The 21719-nt window shown below is 40.4% G+C and overlaps 1 protein-coding gene across 10 annotated transcripts in view; it reads right to left on the bottom strand.

Moving 5' to 3' along the window:
- Nucleotides 1-21719, bottom strand: part of Dnah11 (dynein, axonemal, heavy chain 11) — a 321062-nt gene that overhangs the window by 46994 nt on the left and 252349 nt on the right. For 9 of the 10 annotated variants that reach the window (NM_010060.3, XM_017314946.2, XM_017314947.2 and 6 more), the window contains 3 exons: nt 8707-8911; nt 6159-6323; nt 3344-3484 (listed from right to left, as the gene is read on the bottom strand). In NM_010060.3, the coding sequence (NP_034190.3) occupies nt 3344-3484; nt 6159-6323; nt 8707-8911 (511 nt within the window). Of the gene's footprint in view, nt 1-3343; nt 3485-6158; nt 6324-8041; nt 8186-8706; nt 8912-21719 lie in introns of those variants that run through there. The other variant, XM_017314949.1, reaches the window with a different exon arrangement.

Below are 21719 nucleotides of genomic sequence, written 5' to 3' on the forward strand. Positions count from 1 at the left end.
TTTCAATATTCTCAAGCACCCCCTCCCTCAGGAATCCATCTCTAAGCAAGGCTAGTCCTGTCAAAGATGGATGGATTTGTACACATCCATCTCTCTGCATGGATGCATTTTAAGTATTAGAGCACAGAACAATTTGCTTTGTAATATATATATGTGTGTGTGTGTGTGTGTGTGTGTGTGTGTGTGTATGTATATATATATATGTATACACATATATATGTATGCATGTGTGCACGTGTGTATGTGTGTCTGTGATAGTAAAATCCTATGATGTCAAATGCACAAACTAAATCCTGGCCTCACACATGCTTGTTAAGTGCTTTACTACTGAGCTATATCTCAGCCTTCTGTTATTTATTATTACTAACTTTGGTGTTCATATATAGTGTTTGGAAGCCAAGGCAACCTCAGGTGTTATTAACTAGGTGCTGTCAACCTTGCTTTGTGAGGCAGGGTCTATCACTGACCTAGAGCTGCCCGTTTAGGTAGGCTATGTTCTCTGGTTAGTGTGCCCAAGGGATTAAGCCGTTTTCCCCTCCACCTCCTCTTCCTTCCACTACAGACAGAGCCATCTTCCAGTCCAAGACCCCTTCAACTTTCACCACCCCAAAAGTCCTAAGTGCTTCCTTAGAGTAATTGCCACCACTGTCCCCACCAGTCCCAGCCCTGTAGACCCATCTGTTACTGAAGATTAATCTCGTCTTTTCTCCAATCTTTCACACACAAGATTTACATGGTGAGCATTCTTCAGTATCCAGATGCTGCTTCCTGACATAACATTTTATGTTAAACACATCTGTGCCCCTAAAGCTCGTTCGTTGATAGTTTGAGCAATTCCTTTGGATTATTTTGACATAGAAAATATTTGTGAGCATTGTGATCAATTTTTGCATGGCTCTTTGTATTCATATTTCTCTTAGGCCCACACCTGGAGTAAAAATGTGAGGTCATATTGGAACTGTGTCCTGTACTTAGCAGGGAGTGACCAAACTGTCCTCCAAAATTATTTATGAAGCTTCATTTCCCCAGCAATGTGAGGGTGATGTGGTGCCTTATCACTGACGAGATTTTAGCAGCCCCTTTAGAGCAAGATCCTGATCTGCCTTTATTTGGCATTTCTGTAATGACTGTTGGACATTTTCAAGTCCTCATGAGGCATGCTGATATCTTCCTCTGCATGTCTATCTAGCCTGCATCACTGAGTTGTCTGTGTTCTTCATGTACCTAACAAATCCTTTCTTAGACACATGTATTGAGTTTTGATTTTGCTAGTCCATAGTTTGTCCCTTCATTTTCCAGTGCCTTGTGAAATCTATAAACCTTAAATATGATAGAATGAATTTAATTTCTATAGTTGGATCTAATGTGTTGCTGTTCTAGAGGAGGTTCACTGTGAGATTTGTATGAGTGCTCTGTAGTTTTCTTTGAATACCTTTGCCCTAGCTGGGCACCTGTTAATCTAGGCAGGCAATACTGGTTTAGCTTTCCCATTCTCTTCATATACTGTGGCTGTTGTGAAATCCAACCTTACCCCTCTTGTCAAGGCTTTCAAGGGCCAGTAACATAAAGTTACATAGTAGGAGGCATGCCAGTAACATAAAGTTACATAGCAGGAGGCATGCCAGTTACATAAAGTAACATAGTAGAATGCATGCCAGTTACATGAAGTTACATAGTAGGATGCATGCCAGTTACATAAAGTTAAGTTACATAGTAGGGTGCATGGCAGTTACACTCACCTCGCTGACACACCATCTCCAAGGGCCTGAGGTCCCAGATTCAAATCATACCTAGCATATGTTCACTTCTGATTCTTTTGCCAACACCGCAGCCATCTATCTGCTTGAGGCCTTCTACTGACTTCTTGTTGCACTGCGATTACAATCTAGATTTCTTAACAACCTAAGAAGCTCTATAGGATTCAAGTCCATTGTGCCTTCCTCTTGGGTTCTGTGTCTTGTAACCTTTGTCCTTGTACTCATTACCCTCTGGCCAGAGATACATCTTCACAGCCTGGGAAACTGAGCCCTTTTGTGCCTCAAACAGCTGTTTACCCAACACTTGTTAGTACTTTCCTTTAAGCTCTTCCTAAAACACTTCCTCTAGATGGCTTTGCCTATGCCCCTAGTGAAGTAAGTCCCTCATTACTATATGTATAGTATTTTTTATAAGCTTATATGTTCATTAAAGATATATGTATGTCTACCCACACATGGACATCAGAGGGCTACTTGTGGAAGGTATTTTTTCCCTTCTACTAGGTAAGTCCAGCGGATTGAACTCAGGTTGTCAGACTTATTGGTGCTTTGACCTGCTGAGTCAATTACTTAAAATTTTGAAATGTACATAGTGTTGACCACAGCAATGACGGACATGTCATTTTGAGTGTTTTAAACAACACTTATTCCTTATGGAGAAATAAAAATCAAACCAGAAAATTTTACATAAAACACACTCAAATAAAGCTACCTGATGATTCCATATGGCAGTATGGTAGCTTTTAAGATGTTTTTATTATTTAGAAATCTTTATGGTAAGTATGCATGGTATTACCTTATGGTGTTTTGAACAAAGCATAGTTTAGTTGATTGCCTGTCCTTCCCCTCATCTCCCTCATCCATGGCTCCCCTGGAAATCTCCCCTGTAGATTTTTTTCATTTTAAGTGTCCCATGAGTCCTTTGTCTACCTTTAATGCTTTTATTAAAAACAAAACAAAACAAAACACTTAGGTGACACATTTAGTCCCAACACTTTGGAGGCAGAGGCAAGTGAATCTCTGAGTTGAAGGAGGCAGAGGCAAGTGAATCTCTGAGTTGAAGGCTAACCTGCTCTGTAGAGTGAGTTCCAGGCTACCCAGGGCTACCCAGAAAACCCCTGTCTCAGAAGAGAAAAACAACAAAACAATCAAAAACCAAGCTTCACACCCAGTGACAAGCCGACTGCATGATGATGGAACTTGTTAAGGATTCGTGTGTCAAAACTGACAGCAAGAATTAAAGATCTTTCCCGAAGGCAGAGTGGCATGGCAGACAGAGCCCGGCCTTTGGAGTCAAACAGGCACAAGCTGAAATCCTGGCCTTCATATCATGGAATGTGAGTTTTAGAGCAGTGTGTCTGAAATCTGAAAATGTTACCTTTTTTTTTTTTTAAATGAGGAGAAAACTGAACTGCTTTCTTGGAATGTTTAGGGAATCTGACACAGGTAACAGTTGCTTCAAATGCTTTGCTCCACTCTTCCTCCCCTTCTACCAGGAGCTCTGAGAAATAAGTCCCTAATTTCTAGAAGAAGGAAAAATCAGGCTTTGTAGAGTTGTGGATTTTCCTTAGCCTGTTTGGCATTACCTTCAGAGAGAACTGGTAGACGGGGTTGATTCTCCTGAGGTCACTGATGACAAAGTACAGAAGGGATGCTCTCGCTGCCACTGGTCTGTAGCACTCACGGGTCTCATTGATTTTTCTTTCATTTTCTCTGGCTTCTGTCACCTGTAATGGGATCAAGCGACAGCAGTAACTTATCTTTGTGTTTTCTAAACAATTCCAGCAATGGAAGGACTCTCGGGAATATCTGAAATTAACAACTATTACTAGTTGACCCCGATGCTGTGGTCATGTTTCTATTCCCAGTAGTAGTTGGAAGGCTGAACCTGGAGCACTGCTGTAAGTTTGAGTCTGGTCCGCAATACCACAATGTGTTCAACTTAAGAACAACCTGCAGTAGAGACTGAGACCCCGACTCAGTAAATCAAAGCAAGCAAAGGAAGGCAAGTCCATGACAGGCCTGACATCTGTGGACCTGAGGTTTGATGAAATTATTAAGTCCATACCAGTGAGATGCTTGCCACACAAGTCCCGTGACCTAAGTTAGAACCTGGAATCTCAGGGTGGGAGTAGAAAACCAATTCTGGAGTGTCGTCCTCTGACCTCCATGTACAGTGTGGTACATGGGAGCCCACACTGATGTGTGCATATCACACATGCATATGTATCCAAATAATAAATATCAAAATTTAAAGAAACTCTTAAATACCTATTTTCAAGTAACCTTTTTTTTTTTTTTTCATGAGCTGCATTCCACCAGGAAAGCAGAGGGCACTAGCTGCATCCCACCCTGTAGACTTAAATGACCTTAATTATTTTGCCTCTGTGGAATCTGCTTTTGAGTGATGTCACCTTCCTGCCTCCCTTCTCTCGCTCAGGCCTTAACAATCCAGCTATATCACCTCCCAGGGATGGCTCTTAAAAGTCTGCTGGGTCAACTCAGTGTCAATGATTTTATTAGGTAACAATGAGATCCACAAATGCAGCCAAGGTCAATAGCACCTGCAATAGCCAAGCGCTTCCTAAACAGCCTCTGTATCAGGGCTCCCCCAGCCATCAAATTACAACAGCACCAGCTCTCCATACACTCAAACATTCCCACTTATTCTTACTTGTTAGCTTCCGGACACATTTTCTGAGATGAGATATATCACCATCAATTAATCATTTTTATTTAAGGGTAAAAAAAAAATACCAATTTCTAAAGCCAAATACAAACCTATTCTTTTTTTCTCTAAGAATACAAGCTGCTGGCCCACTGAAGCTTTAAGCGATACAATATTCCCCCCTGAACGTTGCTATGGTCTTGGCTCATGATGTATGTGAATGACATACAAGGCAGAGAGGGCTGTGACTTCATGGTGATACATTAAGAAGACAGGAAGTTAACTCAAAGCCTTAATTTACTTAATTGCTCTAATCTTTACTATCTTAGGAGCCACCTAGAAAACACTTACTTGAGAGAGTAATTTGGTATTCTATCGCCTTGCTTAATTTAAGGCACATACATTGGGTGTATGGCGACATAGCTTCTGCTGGGTAATTACTGGATTACTTAGAAAGGAGGATATGCCACAAAAAGTACGAGTCTAATTCCCATCCAAACTCTGCAATGTTAACAGCTAGCGGCCACTTGTGAAAGTCCAAAGTGCACACACAGCCCACTGTGATCTATGCTGCTCACTTACAAGGAAGCTGTTCATGGGAAATGATTTATTGGCTTTTGAGAAATGTCACTTTTCCAGGGTAGATGGTGCACTGAGACCCACATGGGATCATTCCCTGCTTGGTTTCTTGCTACCAGAGGTCTGGAAATAAAACTTCAGCTCCAAAGGCATCTCTAAAAACACAATCCACTGGGATACTATTCCTTGGAGCTGAGCTTTGCCCCTCCTCTAGTTTCTACCATGTAAACCAGCAGGCTCCAACATTGGTCACACAAGAAATATTAATATAATTGAATGACTGCATCGCTATGGAACTTGAAGTACAAATAGAACTATTTCTGCTCTTAATCCCGTACTGGTAGCCCAAGGATTGAGGAATGTTTATTAAGTGTCCTAAGTTATACAACAAACCTGTCTTCCTAGAGGAGGCACCAGACTCTGATTACATTGTGTGAACTGAAATTCCTAGAGGGTGTGGTGTTAAAAGTTATACTCATAGTAACATTCCCCAAGGATAGAACTTCCTGTTTGTGCAGAGTTAAAATGTTTCATACCTGAGCCAAATTATCTTTCATTATTTTTAGTACCTTGAAAGCCACTCATGGGCTACATATCCATGTCTGAACTTGTGACTATCAAAAACCTTTAAAAGGGGGCTGGAGAGCTAGCTAGCAGTTAAGATCACTGGCTCCCCTTCTAGAGGACCTGGGTTCAATTCCCAGCACCCACACGGTAGTTCACAACTGTTTGTAACTCCAGGGAATCTGCTACCCTCACACAGATAGGCAAACCACTAATTGCATAAAATAAAAATAAATAGATCATAAACACTTTTAAAATGACGCTTAGTAAGCCACTAGCTTCTACAAGCTTCAAAACTGAGAAGACGCCTATGTAGCTTCTGAGACCTATAGTAGCTTCCCTATTTTGCTATAACCCACCTACCTAATGCAAGTGCCTTGGTTAATTTTTTTCTTTTTATCTGTTACTATAAAAACACAGTCTTCGGGGTAACCTGAATCTGCGTCCCTAGGCCATAGTCACCCATAACTGGCTCTAGAATAAACTCTTACTTCCTTTGAATGGAGAGAGCTGTGTTTTGTGCTGACAGCTGTCATCTGTTCCATTTCAGCAGAGTACTGAGCCTGCCCAGGGTTCTCTGCTGCTCTTACCTTGTGCTCTATTTCTGCTGCAGTGGCCTTGGTCGTCTCGAGGCGCTCTACCAGGTCTGTGTCATCCAGGAAGCTCCCCTCAGCAGCAGAGAGGCGCAGGAGAAGGTCGTCTTCAAGCTGCCTCAGCTCTATCTTAAAGTCATTTTGCTGCTTGGTCAAAACCAGCTAGTAGAAAATGTTAGGAACGGTGGTTAAGGACGACAGTTCTGCTTTGTTCAGGACAGTTCTCATAATCACGGGAGTTACAGGGGTCAGCACAACCATAAGAAACACCATACTGATCACAACTATCAAAATTATTTAAAAATTCAGACAGTTAACAATTGGTTAGAATCTAAAGGTTTAGAATGTGGATGCTTATTTAACACCAATAACCTCTAGGAAGGCTCTGTTTAAGAAAATAATAGAAATTTCTGGCTTCTGTTCTGACTTTTAAACAGCTTGGAAGACTCATTATGAGGAAGATTTCAAAATAAGGAAGGAGCTGTGCAATCAATCATCTTTCACCAAGAACAGGGGTCCTGGGCCAACTCTCACCAGAAAAATAGGGCAGGCAAATTCAGAGAGTCACTATCAGAACTTAAACTGTACCTGGCCTTTGCAGGAGAGTAAAAACCTTCCTGAGTACCCAGGCACGGGGAGCCCTCCCCATTTCTGTTTTCTTGCTGGGAGGCAGGCCTCATTCTCACAGTAAAGACTAAAGAATAAACCACAGTTGCCTAGAGCAGGGAGGAAACTCATTTTGATAGGTCCTATGTACAGAGCCTTCTGAAACAACAGAAAGAAAGGAAACAAACACAACAATACTGGAGACAACTGAAACCTATGACTCCCATGCTACAGCAAATATTAAATATGCCAAAGTCCCAGCCCTACAGACAAGACTGTCTACCTAGAGAAACAGAGGAGCTCTCTCACAGGCAAAGGCTTTGTCTGAAAACACAACACAAATCTCAGAATAAGGCTCAGTATGGCTTTGTATCAACTGCTGTGATGGTTTGTTTATGCACGGCCCAGGGAGTGGCAGGATTAGAAGGTGTGGCCCTGTTGGAGTAGGTGTGTCACTGTGGATGTGGCTTATAAATATCTCACTCTAGCTACCAGAAAGTCAATCTGCCACTAGCAGCTTTCAGATGAAGATATAGGACTCTCAGGTCTGCCTGCAGCATGCTAGATGCTGCCATGTTCCCACCTAGATAACAATGGACTAAACCTCTGAACCTATAAGCCAGCCCCAATTAAGTGTTGTCCTTTTTGAGACTTGCCTTGGCATTGTATCTGTTCACAGCAGTAAAACCCTAACTAAGATAGCAGCCAATCTACAGAAATACTTTCTGCCAGGAACTAGTGGCTACACTAGCCCCTGGACTCAGAAGAATTCTCTACCAGGGACCCCTACAGCCATCACATTTTCCTCAGATGCAGAGAGGACATCATCCAAAGAACACAACACCCACTCATCAAAGACAAGATGAGATATCAGTGCCAAGAAATACTAAAAAAAATGTCATTACTCCAGATGCCCAGATCTCAGCATAAAACCACAAACAGGACTAGCCAAGACAATATACTTCCATTAGAATCCAGCAACTCTATTACAGTAGGCCCTGAGAAATTCAATATAGCTAAAGCACACGACAAGGACTTCAAAGCAGGAATTATGAGTATGTTTAAGGACCTTAAAGGGGATTTGAACAAATCCCTTAATGAACTCTGTGAAAACACAAATGGTGGAATGAAATAATAAAAATAATCAAGACATGGAAGTAGAATCCAGCAAAGAAATCAATAAACAAAATCTAGACAGAATTAAAACCGGAAAAGAAAAATTTAGGATGTCAAAAAACAAAACAAAACAAAACAAAACACCCAGAGATCAGTACCTTGCTTGTCCATTGTCAGAGAAGCAGCTTTTCACAGTAGAGAGAAACTAACATAGAAACCCCCAAATGCACAATGTACAGAAAATGGGAAACTTCGGAACACTGAGTCTCAAATGGAATGTCTTCATTAAAGCATTCAGGGAACTATATAGAAGAGGAAGAAGAAAGAGTGTAAGAGCCAGAGATGGTAAATGACTTCAGGAAGACAGTGCCTTCCAGATACAACAGAGAACTCACAGAGTTGCACATAGAACTCACAGAATCTGGCAGCATGCGCAAGGTCTGCACAGGCTTAAGCCAGCCGGGATCCCAGCACAGAGACGAAAGTAGTCCAAGCCCTAACCAAGATGCTATCTTTAATTGGTACCCACGGGCAAAGGAAAACCACCAGGTTTTTTCCAATAGAGTTTTCTGGGCTGGTCCACATTGGGCTGGATCTGGATTCTGGGCTGTTAGAGATCAAGAAAATGACAGCTGAAGCTAACTGACAGACTCTAAGCCTGAGCTCTGGTCCATCTCCATTGTGGTCCAGCCTCTAGCTACCTGGCATTTTTCAGGAGGAATTTCCTCAGTTACAGAATTTACTTCATAGGCAAGCATCTAGCATGGTCATCTGTGCTGAAGGGGTGAGGAGTACGTTCTGGGGGTGATGCAGTAATAGTTACCTTTAGCCTCTCCAAATCTGGCCTTTCGATACTGACCACCTCTGCCAGCAGCTGGCCTTCAAGACCATCTTCTGTGACTGTGAAATTGAGAAGGGTGGTTTGGGCTTGTAGTTCCGGCTTGTAGTGTGGGTTTGCCAGTTTTGTGTGTAGGATGAGGCGGAAGTTCTTGTTGAATTCGCATTCTTTATCGCCAATCCTGATGAACCTACAAGGGCCACAACACAGACACTCAGGAGATCCCTCTGTTAGCAGAGTGCAGTGACTATATGTGTGAACCAGTAACAGTGTGACCACCCACCATACAATGTTGCTCTGACAATCATAAAAGTGCGGCATTCACTGTACTTTCTGGGATTAAACTTATACCAGATATTGCTATTTCCTATAGTGTTTTATTGTTTTCAAGTGAAATCATAGGAAAACACTGCTCTTGTTGAAGGATAGAATAGAGCATGCATGTGTTGATACACACACACACACACACACACACACACACACACACACACAAACACACACACAAATTCTGTGTCCACACTAAGCTATATTGCTATGCCATGAGTAGAATATTTTACTTGCCAAAATATTAAAATACAGATGTATATATACTATATTATTAAACAATACCTTATTTTTTATATTAACATATTACTGCCATGTTAAATACAGTAACAACATATTAATAGTTGATTTTGTTTCTAAAAACTAAGCTATTGAAATATATATTTAGATTGATTGTTTTCTACAAGTTTTTGCCTGGCTTATATTCTCTTATCTGTTAGGAACCCACTATGGAGACTTCTTCAATTCAAATTCTTCAATTCAATAGACAGACAAACAGAAATTGAACCTATCGATGACTCAGCTTCTCAAACATTTTGCTTAGGTGGCCTGAAAATGCACATAAAAAGTTTGGAGTGTTACTAAACCAAGGAACAACTTCTCACTCTCATTTAATCTTGAATATTGGTGAAAATTCTGAATTCTTTTACTATTAAATCTGTAAAATTTTATTTTTTGAGGTCCCAGGGATTGAACCCATAGCCTCACACAGGCAATAGGTTCTCTACCACCAAATCCTGTCTCCAGCCCTCTTTTTACCTTTTCATTCTGTAACACGTTTCACTGAGATGCCTAGGTTGGGCCTCGATCTTGAAATTTCTTGTTTCAGCCTCCCGAGTAGAGGGACTCTAGACTGTACGATCAGGACTGCTTTGTGAAACATTTGATTACTGAAATGTTCTGATGACTAATACCGTGCAAAGGCCACGTAGCAATTAATCTAACGACAGAATGCTATACAACCCATGAGAGAAAACTCTTTACTGCCTGTCTCGCTGACTTGCACGTGAAAAGGTATTTACTCAGTTTATTAATGTTGGAAATTGAGCACATACAGAAGAAACGATGGTGTGCCACATCTAGCACCTGTTTCTAACAATTAAAACAAAAATGAGCAGAGGTACTCAGGATGCTCAGTTGTGGCAATATCTGGGTTGTTGGCTTGGGCTCTTCTGTGACTGCACCTTACAGAGTGATTATCAAGTACAGATGGCAATAATGTACCTTGTACCCTCTCACCACTGTTTGGAGGAAGTTTTGAGACAATTTGCTCTAATGTGGAAAGATGATAAAGATGGCCATTTTCTAATATCAATTGAGCTTTAATTGCCTGGATATGAATTAAGAATCCCAAGGACTTAGTAGACTAGTGACCCAATTCAAATTTTGTTTCCATTGAAAAATGACCTTCTATTTGTAGTAAAAAACCATGGCAAGTGTTAGCCTCAAAGCTGGAGACAGGACAGCCAGCATCCCACTTTAGAGTCAGGCTTTGTGAAGCTGAAAGGTGATGTCATTCACTGTGTATGGTTTTGGTTTGTTTGCTTTGTTAATTCTTTTCCATGAGGAAAAAGAGCCATTATTCCAGCAACCCACTCTAGACTGAGCCAGTGTATACCTTTGTAGTGTGTTCCTCTCCCTTTTAAAAACAAAGACAAGAACTGTTTTTGAATGATGAGTATTGACATCCCTGTTGGAATACAGAGAACCTTTACAGGTGGATGGACCAAGGATGCTGGAATAGACAAACAGATGATCATGAGGGCCAGAGCTCTTGTTTTATAGACTAAGGGTCAGCTACCACTGTTTCTAATATTAGGCATTGTGAGTAAAGTATTTTAAGCGTCTGTTTGTCAGATACCCACAATATGTCAGGTACATGTAAAGTTCAAATATCTACTCAATCAGAAGTCAGCCAAAAGATGGGAGGAGATAGCTCTTCAAAAAGGGGATGTAAATCTCATCATAAAGACAAATGAGAGGGGGCTACAAAGGACCCTGCAGCACAGGATTCTGGTGATATGGAATGTTTGGGACAAGCAGATTACCAGTACCTACCAAACCCTTGCCACACAAAAGACATGGAGAGATCAAAGGCCTGCCCTTGAAAAGATGACCAAAGAATCTAATAGGCTCTGCTCTAAGGATGTGCACAAGTATCCAAGAAGCCCCCATATGATCCTGTTGTGTGAAAAAGGAGGGTAAACTAATTGAGAGCCTGGGAGAGCTCACCAGGACCATATAAAGAACCATGTATGGTAAAAGCCAAATTAGCTTCGGTTTGTGTGGTGTGTACATGTTTGTGTGTATTTTCATGGTCCACCAGACAAACAAATCACCAACATCACAGCCAATTTACTTTTGGAAGCAAGCTGCAAACCTCAAATTCCCATTTTTTTGAGGACCAACAGGATCTCACAAGGCAAATCTCACCTCTGACTCCTACATGGGCTGTGGTCAAAGTTCAGGTAAAATCAAACATGTGCAATGTCACTATCAGTTTAGGTATGTCAGATGTGCGTGCCACATACATGGATTTCAAGATTAGTACTGGAGTTACATCCCCAAGATACCCCATTATGTCCATGCAATAACCCCAAATTAAAAAAAAAAAAATCTCAAACGGAAATACTTCTGGTTCTAGTATCTCAAATGAAAGACATTGTGCCGGCAGATAGTGTTTGGGCCCCAGCAAGAAATCTCTCTAGAATAAAAACCGGTCAATGCTTGTTGTCAAATGATCTGATCATATCAGCTCTGTGGATCTCTGTCGCAGGATTTTCCCTGTCCAGGGCAGCAGGAGGCCTGTGATTGGACAGGGAAAAAAAGGGAGGTGGAGCTAAGAGTTGCAGAGACAGGGAGTGTCTGGGAAAGAGAAAGAAGGCCAAGATAGAAGTAGACGTGAACCAGCGTAGCTTTAACTAGTCACAGGTAGTTATGATATCATAAGGTCAGAATAATTGGGATAAAACTTTTATCATTACCAATTGGTTCTGAAATTATTGTATTGGTATCTTGTAAATTGAGGAATTACTGATACATAAATCTGATTGGTTAATTATAAGCTTTAAGAGTTTTGATTCTATCGGTTAAATGGGTGTTGTGATGGCTGACTGTGGGGTAAACGGTCATTGCGTGGGGCTGGCAGCAGTGATCTTCTAAGGGACTCAGGTGCTCTGGCCCATAAAGACTGCTGAGTTGAGATCACCCAGCTGGAGCCACGTGGTCTGACGGTTGGCCAGAAGTAGTGCAGGAAGCCTGACAGTCTCTATTTTAATATTTCCCACAACAGATCTCTCCTTAATAATATGTTCTCATTTTTTCCAACCCTTGAAAGTCATTCTTCACTCATGGGTCACACCTTGGCAGGCTACTGGCTGGCTTCCCTTCTAGGGGACATCAGTTAGTGTGATAGTATGATTTCTGCTAAAAGCCCACACTAATCAACGGTTCTGATCATTCACCACAAATAACCTCTCTTTAGGTTTTCAAGGACAATCCAGGAGAAAGGCCAATATTTAGCATGAACATCTCATGATTGTCATTGTCAGATGTTTTAGCTGGTTAAATATTTAGCCAAATACCTGCTTTACAGCAAGTGCACTGTAATGAACTTATAGTCAACTCTGTATCTCCCTTGTGTAACTATGTGTATTATGAGGCATTTGCAAATTAAGAGGCAGGGTGTGTAGCTACTTTTCCAGGTCTGTTCTTTTTCCCTGTGAGGAGTGAGAAGGGGCAGTGGAGATGGTTTAGATAGTGAAGTCTTCATTGTGTACATAAAGATAACTGCGTGGTACATGCCTATATGACAAGGACTGGGGATATGGAAACTGAATGAACCCTGAGGCTCACTGGCAAGCCAGCTAGATGGATTGGCAAGCTCTGGGTTCAGTCTCATAAGACAAAGGTGGCAAGCAATGGGAGGCAATGCTTAGTATCAAATTCTAGCCTCCAAATGAAAGGCACATGCATATGTGCACATGCACAAACACTAAAACAAAAAATCCAAAGTTTTAAAAAGAAAATAGTTACTAGATATGGAAATTGTGCTGTGGAAGAGAACTGCCTACAAACTGGGTTTTTACACCTTGCTTGGAAGCATCATTTGATAGCTTTAGGTTTCCCAGGGACAGTAAATTATCCTCAATTGGGGTGTTTATGATCTATGAAAGGCAAAAATTGCATAATGACACAGTTGGTTTTATCATTGCTGCTAGGTTAATTTTTGGTTAATCTCCTGTCTGGGAAAATTAAACAGACTGTTAATACTCTCTTCTGATTTGAAGACTCTAAACCAAAACAGCATTAACCAGAGGGGTGGAGAAGCAGACCGACAAATGTCACTGCTTCTGTGAACAGTGCAACCCCAAGGTTGGCTTCTGGTATTCGAGGCTGCCATGGCTCACTGGAGCTGTGGCATGGAGCACAGGAGTAGGAGGTGTGACTATTGCTTAAAGCAAAGTCTGTCTGAATTTGTTTCCTGTCCTGCTACCCTCAAGAACAGAATATTCTGTTATCTTTTCACAGTGAGACTCACAGGTGGGAGGAACTTTGAAATCTGGGGTACAGTTGCCCATGGAGGGCATTTTTTACACTCTCCCAAGGAGTTAGCTACCCTTGACCTTCTAACTGGATGAGTTTGGCTGGTTTGGAGGCAAGAGACTTATTAGAACAGCTCATAACTGAACTGAAATGATTTTTCCCAGGACAAACACTATGGGCTAATTGGCCAGGACATGGGGTGAATCAAGGGCATTCTGGTTCACCTTGCTGAGTGGTAACTTTAGAGAAAACCTAACCCCTCTAGAGTCTTCTTTTTATGGACCCAAAGAGTTCATGACTTGCCCAAGGTCCCTGCTGCCTGGCAGAGCTGGGACTACTAAGACCCTGGTCTCTGGACACCTAGTGTAAAATCTATTTCACTGTATCTCATTGCAGGCTAATTTGTGTTCACAGAGGCTGCCTGCAATGTCTTTGTTAACCTGTTTAGCCATTGATCACAAGAGGGCATGGAAGATACAGCTGACTTGGGACTAACCTGAGGCAGCTAGAGGAAAAATAGGGCTCAGAGCACAAGGCCAGTTGATCTATGCTTAGCAATTCTGTTGTTTGTGAAGGAAAGTGGCTGTGATTATTCAAGTAACCTAGTCTAGGATCTGTAATTTCTAGTAAATATATTTATTATATGAGTTACTTAATTTATATCTTTTAAAAATAATTCTTTTAATTATATGAAAGTTAGAGACTTCTGGCTTCCAGGAAAAGTAAAAGATATTAAGGGGAAATTAATGATTCAGAAATAAGTGTAATCATCTGCAAATATATACTAACCAAAATTCAACTTTTATAGGTCAGGTTTGAATAAAATCCTGTTATACTCAGAATATAGGAATTCTTCAAAGTTCATTCACAACTAAGCTCAAAAGTGTTCTGGAATAAAAAGATGTCTCATTACTTTCAGCCATGGAAGGTCATCATTATGGTAGTGGTGGGATGCACACAATACTTTGAGAACACATGAGCAGGGTTTACTGGCTGATTCTCACAGCACTTCTCTGGAAGCCTTGTGCTAACAATGTCTGTTAATGGAGATTCCTAAAAACCAGAGTGGCCTTCAAGAGACAGCAGCAATGTCTCCAAGGTAAGATTCTGAAACTGAAAGTTAAAATGTTGAATTTTCATATCAAGGACCCTATGTCTTTCATGGCAAGACATCCCTAAGGGTACAGTGGTACTTGTGTCTCAGAAGTCACCAACAGCTGTCTAATTTGACTAAAGGTACACTCAAAAGAAGGGAAATCAGACCTGGTACTAAAAACCTAGGTGATTGCCTAGAGTAAGGCTGTGAATCCTAGAAGAGAATCTATTACTAGCACTAAACCACTAAACAAACATAATTCCTTCCTGAAATGTAAATACTTACTCTAAACACCCACAGGTAAGTGTAGCTCCCTCACTTGTCAAAGAAGTTTCTCTTTGCAATGGAGGAAGACCCTTACAGAAAGCCACAACTGGCCAAATGCAGAAAGCAACTGATGGTGGACTGCTCAGCCCTGGTGGATACATCCACAAGTCAACCCTGCTACTGATGCTCACAGACCATCACAGAAGAGGGGCAGAGAGATTTAAGAGCCAGAGAACTGGGAAATCTGCCATGAGATTATATCTCCTAAAAAAGACAGGGAAGCTTCATTCATGATAGCTCAGAGAAATGGCTGCCCAAACAAGGCCTGAATACAGACAGCACCAACAGACATGCTAACACGAAGGGGAAACTCACAGAGCCCCCACGTAGTCAAGAAGTACAGGCAGCTTGGGAACGATAAGCGTAGGAGAAACCAGTTTCCCCAGGGCCGAGCCTCTAAAATGGTTGTCTAGTACCAAGGGGTCAGTTCTGAAATCACATACATACAAGTAACACTAAATGAATTCACCAGGCTGTAATTATGTATTTAGGCAGCGTGTGTCAATGACAAGGTTACAGAGACGGTAAATTTGAGAGGAATTGGGGTTGGAGACATGGGAGGGGCTGGAAAGAGGGTAAGGGAGGACGAAAATGATATAATGAACCAGGTAATGGATACAAGGTTTGGAAGACTGTTTCTTTAGTACTAATTATGTCATAGATTCTTGGTTTGGGTGGTGGATAAAATAAAAGTATATTGCCACTGAAAGTGTAAGGTCTCATGTGTTTGAGGTTCATATTTCAGTGCCTACACTAACTGTATTTAAGCTCTTAATGAGTTGAATACATTTTGTTTCTGGTTAAATTTGGTGTGTGATGGTTTTACTTATCTGCAGATTTTTTTTTATAATAAATTTTATAAAAGCTTAAAAAAGAATATGAGGAATATAGAACATTCTAGACCATGCTCGCCAGAGTTACTGTGTCTTCTGAATTTCCGTCTGCCTTCATTCCAAAGTGTTATTATTACTCTCAAATCATCTCCATTCTAATTTTTGAATAAAAATTATTCTCCTTCTCAGAAAAAAAACATTTAAAACAAAATTAAAAAAAATGCATGTACTGGCTAGTTTTGTATCAGTTTGACACAAGCTAGAGTCTTTCTTGAGAGAGAAAGGAGCCTCAGTTGAGGAAATGCCTCCATGAGATTAGTGACTGATGGGGGAGGACCCAGCCCATGGTGAATGGGGCCATTCTTGGGCCAGTGGTCCTGGGTTCTAAAAGAAAGCAAGCTGTGCAAGCCATGGGAAGCAAGCCAGCAAACTGCACCCCTCCATGGCCTCTGCATCACTTCCTGCCTCCAGGTTCCAGCCCTGTGTGAGTTCCTTTGGTGATGAACAGCAATGTGGAAGTGTAAGCTGAATAAACCCTTTCCTACCCAACATGGGTTTTGGTCATGGTGTTTCCTTACAGCAGCAGAAGCCCTAACCCCTCCTCTTGCCTCGCCTCCACATCTTCTTTCTTTCTTTTAGAGGCAGGATCTCACTGTGTACCCCTGGCTGCTCTAGAACTCACTATATAGACCAGGCTAGCCAGGAACTAACAGAGCTCTGACTGAAAGTGATGACCTTAAAGTGCTCATTACAATTCCTGGCAGAATGAGGAGTACTGATCTCAGGGATGCTCGTCTGCAAACCAAGGGAGTCTCTTACATTTACTGGAGCACAGTTACAGCTGATACTCTGTTTTGAATAACAGAAACCTTAACAGATCTCTGACTTGACCTGACACTCTGAGTACCAAAGCAAAGCCACCACTATTTTTTATAGTCATCCAAAACCAAACCCGGAAAACAGCATAATTCGTTTACAGTAAAGATGGGCATCGGAAGCAAGGCCATGTCTTCTGCAGATGTCATCCCTCGAAAGGATTTGTAGGACTTGAGGTTTGGAGAGAAATTGCCTTAAAGATATTGTGTAGTATTCTATACTCGGTTCTTTCTAATTTAGACGATTCAGGTAAAGATAGAAGTTAGGTTTTATGGTAAATAAATAATAGAGCCCCACTACTTGAGCGTAAAAGCACACTCCAGAGAAGAAATAAACTTTCAATGGACATCTAAAAGCCTTCCAGTTCACCCTGCTGTTTAAAATGAGTGCCTGCAGCTACTGTTGAGAGCAAAGCCAAAAAGCTCAGGTGTGTGGCGCTGAGCGCTGAGCCGTAACTTAGCAACCCCAGCAGGAAGGGCGGTGCTCTTTGGTCAAACCTAGTTCTTCCCCAAAGGCTTTGAGCTGAAAGCTTCACAGCTGGCAACCCCTGAAGTTGAGGAATGAAGGCCCAGGAGGAGAAGAAAAGAGTAAATCTGCTCGATCCTTCACACAAGTGAGCACAGATAGCCAGTATGCCCCTCTACGTAAAGATGACTTCAGCCGGAATTTTCAAAATGAAACAAAAAGGGTGTTTTAGAACTCTAGAAAACACTGCATAGAAGAACAAAAAGCAAAAAGCAAACTAAATTACCTCTCTTAGAATAAATGCACACATGCATGTAGATAGACACAGATGTGTGTGCGGACACACACATATACACATACACACACACACATACACCCCTACCATATTGAAATACTATAGCACGGTGCCAAAACCAAGAGATTCTAGGCCCATTAATGTTGGGTTAGAGCACAGGTTCTCAACCTGTGGGTCATGACCTCTTTGTAAAACTATATCCAAAACATTTGCATTATGATTCATAACTAGCAAAACTACAGTTATAAAGTCACAATGAAAGTAATTTTGTGATTGGGATCACACAACATGAGGAACTGTATTAAAGGGTCACAAACTGCTGTTTTGGAGGACTGCTCTTCTGAAAAACAATCCATAGTGTTCTGTTTCTTTTACATCTGCAGGAGGGTTTGGTAATCAGTTTCAAATAAAATCTAAGAGCCAGATCCTCTGACATCGAGTCATGCCCACAAGACCCTGGTGTGACACTTTATATTTCCTTTAATAACCTGGATGAAGGTTCAGAATGGAAAAGGTGTTGTAGTTTTTCCTGACAATAAAAACTTTATTTTGATGTTAGAGGGTGGGGGAGACTAGATGCTCACTATTGGATTATTATAAGCTAAATTATTGGAGAGCAAGAATGAATTCACAAAGAGGGTCTTACTCAAGACTCCGTCAGACAGGCCTACAGTTAAACATGACACAATTATTCCACCACCAACATAACATTTAGTAACTGCAAACCAGCTGACAAGGCAAGGTTTTTATTAATGTTACCACCACTGTGAGGAGAGCCAGTCATTATAAAACAAATGTCAACAAAAGGTTGTCTCCTTTTTACTGTATTAGTTTGGTAAAATGAAAATTTATATCAGATAGGTAATACATCTGTTAGCCAATATTAGGTCTCTTTCTAAACAGACTATTGTTAAAAGAATATATGGGGAGCAAATGCAGGAAGAAGTAAAAATTATCTTTAAAAAATATTTATATCCTGAGAAACAAACGAGCATTCATCTTGCTGTGAGGTTACTCTGGGCAAGATTCAAGTTCAGAGCCGACTTCCATGATACTTGTGGGGATTTGAAAGATTAAAGTGATATAATTTTATAAAGATGCTTCACGGTTCAGCAACTTCTTTGATATGTAAGCCAGTAAATTTGCTTTGGGGAAAAAAAAATACATGTTGATAAATCTTCCCAGATATGTTTTCTGTCGATTGATTCGTTAAGATATATTTTAAATGAAATTAGGATTGTCTGGAGTTAGGTGGATTTAATTATTTGTAATTATCCATCTGTTGTCAGCCTATGGCCCTTTTATGGCAGGTATCTACAGCGTGGGTCAGGTTCAACTGTATATCTTCTCAAACACAGATTTAATGCACTATTGATGAAACCATTACTCGAACCAAATTAAAGTCTCGGCTGATGTATTGGCCTATGGGGAGCTGTCAGACGTGAAAGGAGTAATTAGTATTCATTACTTCATACTCCGCAACATCCCAATTTTTAATGGACTTCAACTTTTGGACTATACTGTATCTATCATGAACATTGCACAGACATTTACTATTAGCAAAAAAAAAAAACAAAAACAAAAACAAAAAACAAAAAACAAAAAACAAACTAACAGTGTTCTTCTTAAAAGCCCCTTCCCAAATAAATGACTAAAATAAATACAAACACTATTCACAGTTGAGAACTTTGTGAGCTTTGGCGCTTCCAGCAGGAGAATAAGCTCAAGAATCCCCCTGCTCGCAGGGACTGTGACAAAGGATTGCTAAAGAATAGTATAGCTTTGTGATACTTACAAATCCTCCTGACCCATTTAAAAAAATTTAACAGTCTTGTCTTTGAAATACAAAGAAAAACATAGAGAGGGGGCTGGTGAGATGGCTCAGTGGGTAAGAGCACCCGACTGCTCTTCCAAAGGTCCAGAGTTCAAATCCCAGCAACCACATGGTGGCTCACAACCATCCATAACGAGATCTGACGCCCTCTTCTGGTGTGTCTGAAAACAGCTACAGTGTACTTACATATAATAAATAAATAAAATCTTTAAAAAAAAAAAAGAAAAGAAAAACATAGAGATTGATATAGAAATAAGAGGAACAGACACTTGAGCAAAATGTTCCAAAAAGCAAATTTACAAATGTAATTAATTTGGGGATGGGGGAACCAAAGTGATTCCCACACATTCCCAGTCCGGTTGCATTCATGGTCACATCCCTCTACACAGAACACGTCAGCTTTCCCCCATTATCATTTTCTCTTACATTATTTTCTCTCAGATTTTATTTATTGAGTTAAGCAAGTAAAAACAAGTCATTCTACCCGTCTATTCTGTTTCCATATTCCCCGAAAGCTCCCATCTATGTGGATATTTTTTAAAGCTCCTATTTTAATAAAAATGTGAGTTAAATAAAGGAACAAGAATTTATTCTGTTTTAAATACCTTATCAGATAGAGACAATATGATCTCTAAAATATTAAGATTTTTGTTGTTATTAATCTCTTGTTGGGAAAAATAATACACTCAGAACAAGGGTACCTATAGACTTTTCATTTCAAAGTAAGAGTAGAGACAGTGTAAAATGTGGGAGTGGTCCCTCATAGGAAGAGGTAGTATTACATATAGGAATCTTTTGTATTCTAGAGTGATTTTTTTCCTAACCTGGCTTTATGAAAGACATCAATCATATATTATCAGTGAGAAAATAAACACTAAAAACTTTGGAAAACCAAGTGATATCTTTGTGTGTGCTATCTTGTGTGTGTGTGTATACATTGTGTGCCTGTGTGCCCGTGTGTATGTATGTGTATGTTCTTATAAACATGTGTACGTGTGCTCATGTACAGGCCACAAATCAACTTGTCTTCCTCAATAGCTTTCCACCTCGTTTTTGAAGCCGAGTCTCTCACTGGGCTTGGAGCTCACCAAGGATCTATCCAACAAGCTCCATCCTTCTGCTTCTGCCTCACCAGCACTGGGATTATGGGCATGTGTTGCTAAATCTGGCTCTCATGGGTTCCGAAGACTAAACTGAGATCCAGCAAGCACTGACCTGACTAAGCCATCTCCCCCAGACCTGTGGCATTAGCTTTTGAGGCTTGATATAGACTTTTTATAACGCAACTATTCCATTTGCAAATTCAGAAGATCCTTTCATTGTGATATTTGTAACATGCACATAAAAATAATCCATAATATTTGGAGTAGTGTAGCTTCTAATATATATACACACACATATTTGTGTATATATATATATATATATATATATATATATATGTTGTGTAGCTTCTAATACACACACATATTATATATATATACATACACTAAATGCCCAGCAATAAGAACTTCAATTAATACAGGGAAAAATGACAATGTTGAAGAGTGTAATAATGAAATGGGAAGGCAGTGCAGAGCTCAGTGGAAGAGGATTTGCTTAACAAGGTCCTGAGCTGGGTCTTCAGCGCTATAAAAGAAGATAAAGGAGAAGAAATAAAGGGATACTCTAGAGCCAAAAGGAGTAAGTAAATCTGAGAATGAAGTATCAAAAATCAAGTCCCATTTAAACTGCATGGACTCTTTATACCGTCCCAAATCAAACAAAGCTAAGCAGTATACCCTTTGTGATCACACACAGACATGATGAAATTATTGTGAATGATAGGATGTTCAGCAAAATGCAAACTTCTTGATTGCTGTTGGAAGAGGAGACAGGATAGGGAAGAAGGGGCCCAAGTGGCTTGAGGGGGTCAGCAGTAATCCAAATGGCAAATGTATACTGACTATTATGCCTTTAAAGGAATTACAGATGGTTGTAAGCTGTTATGAGGGTGCTGGGAATTGAATTGAGTCCTCAGAAAGAGTAGACAGTGCTGTATCTCCAGCTCATATACTCCTGATTTTATAGTATTAGCATTAAGTATTGAAAGTTTGAAATAAAAAAAAACAAAAGTCAAACATTTCTTCTGGGAATGATTAAAGTATCATGGAACATAGAGATAGCCTTTATCCCCAACCTCTTGCTGATCTTCTCACAGCTTAATCTGTGGTTAATGTCGTACCTCAGGAGCTGAGGCTCAGTCAGTTAATGCTCACAATCAGTCACATATTATTCCTATCATTATTAGTTAATATTCAAAGCACAGAATATACATTAAATATGTATGTTGAGGTCAGGCTATGGCCTATGGTAAGTTTGTCCATACTGTACAAAGCAGTGATTGTTTTCAGGCTTTGCTATGCC

Source organism: Mus musculus, chromosome 12 (genome assembly GCF_000001635.26).
Source record: "Mus musculus strain C57BL/6J chromosome 12, GRCm38.p6 C57BL/6J".
NCBI classification, from domain to species: Eukaryota; Metazoa; Chordata; class Mammalia; order Rodentia; family Muridae; genus Mus; species Mus musculus.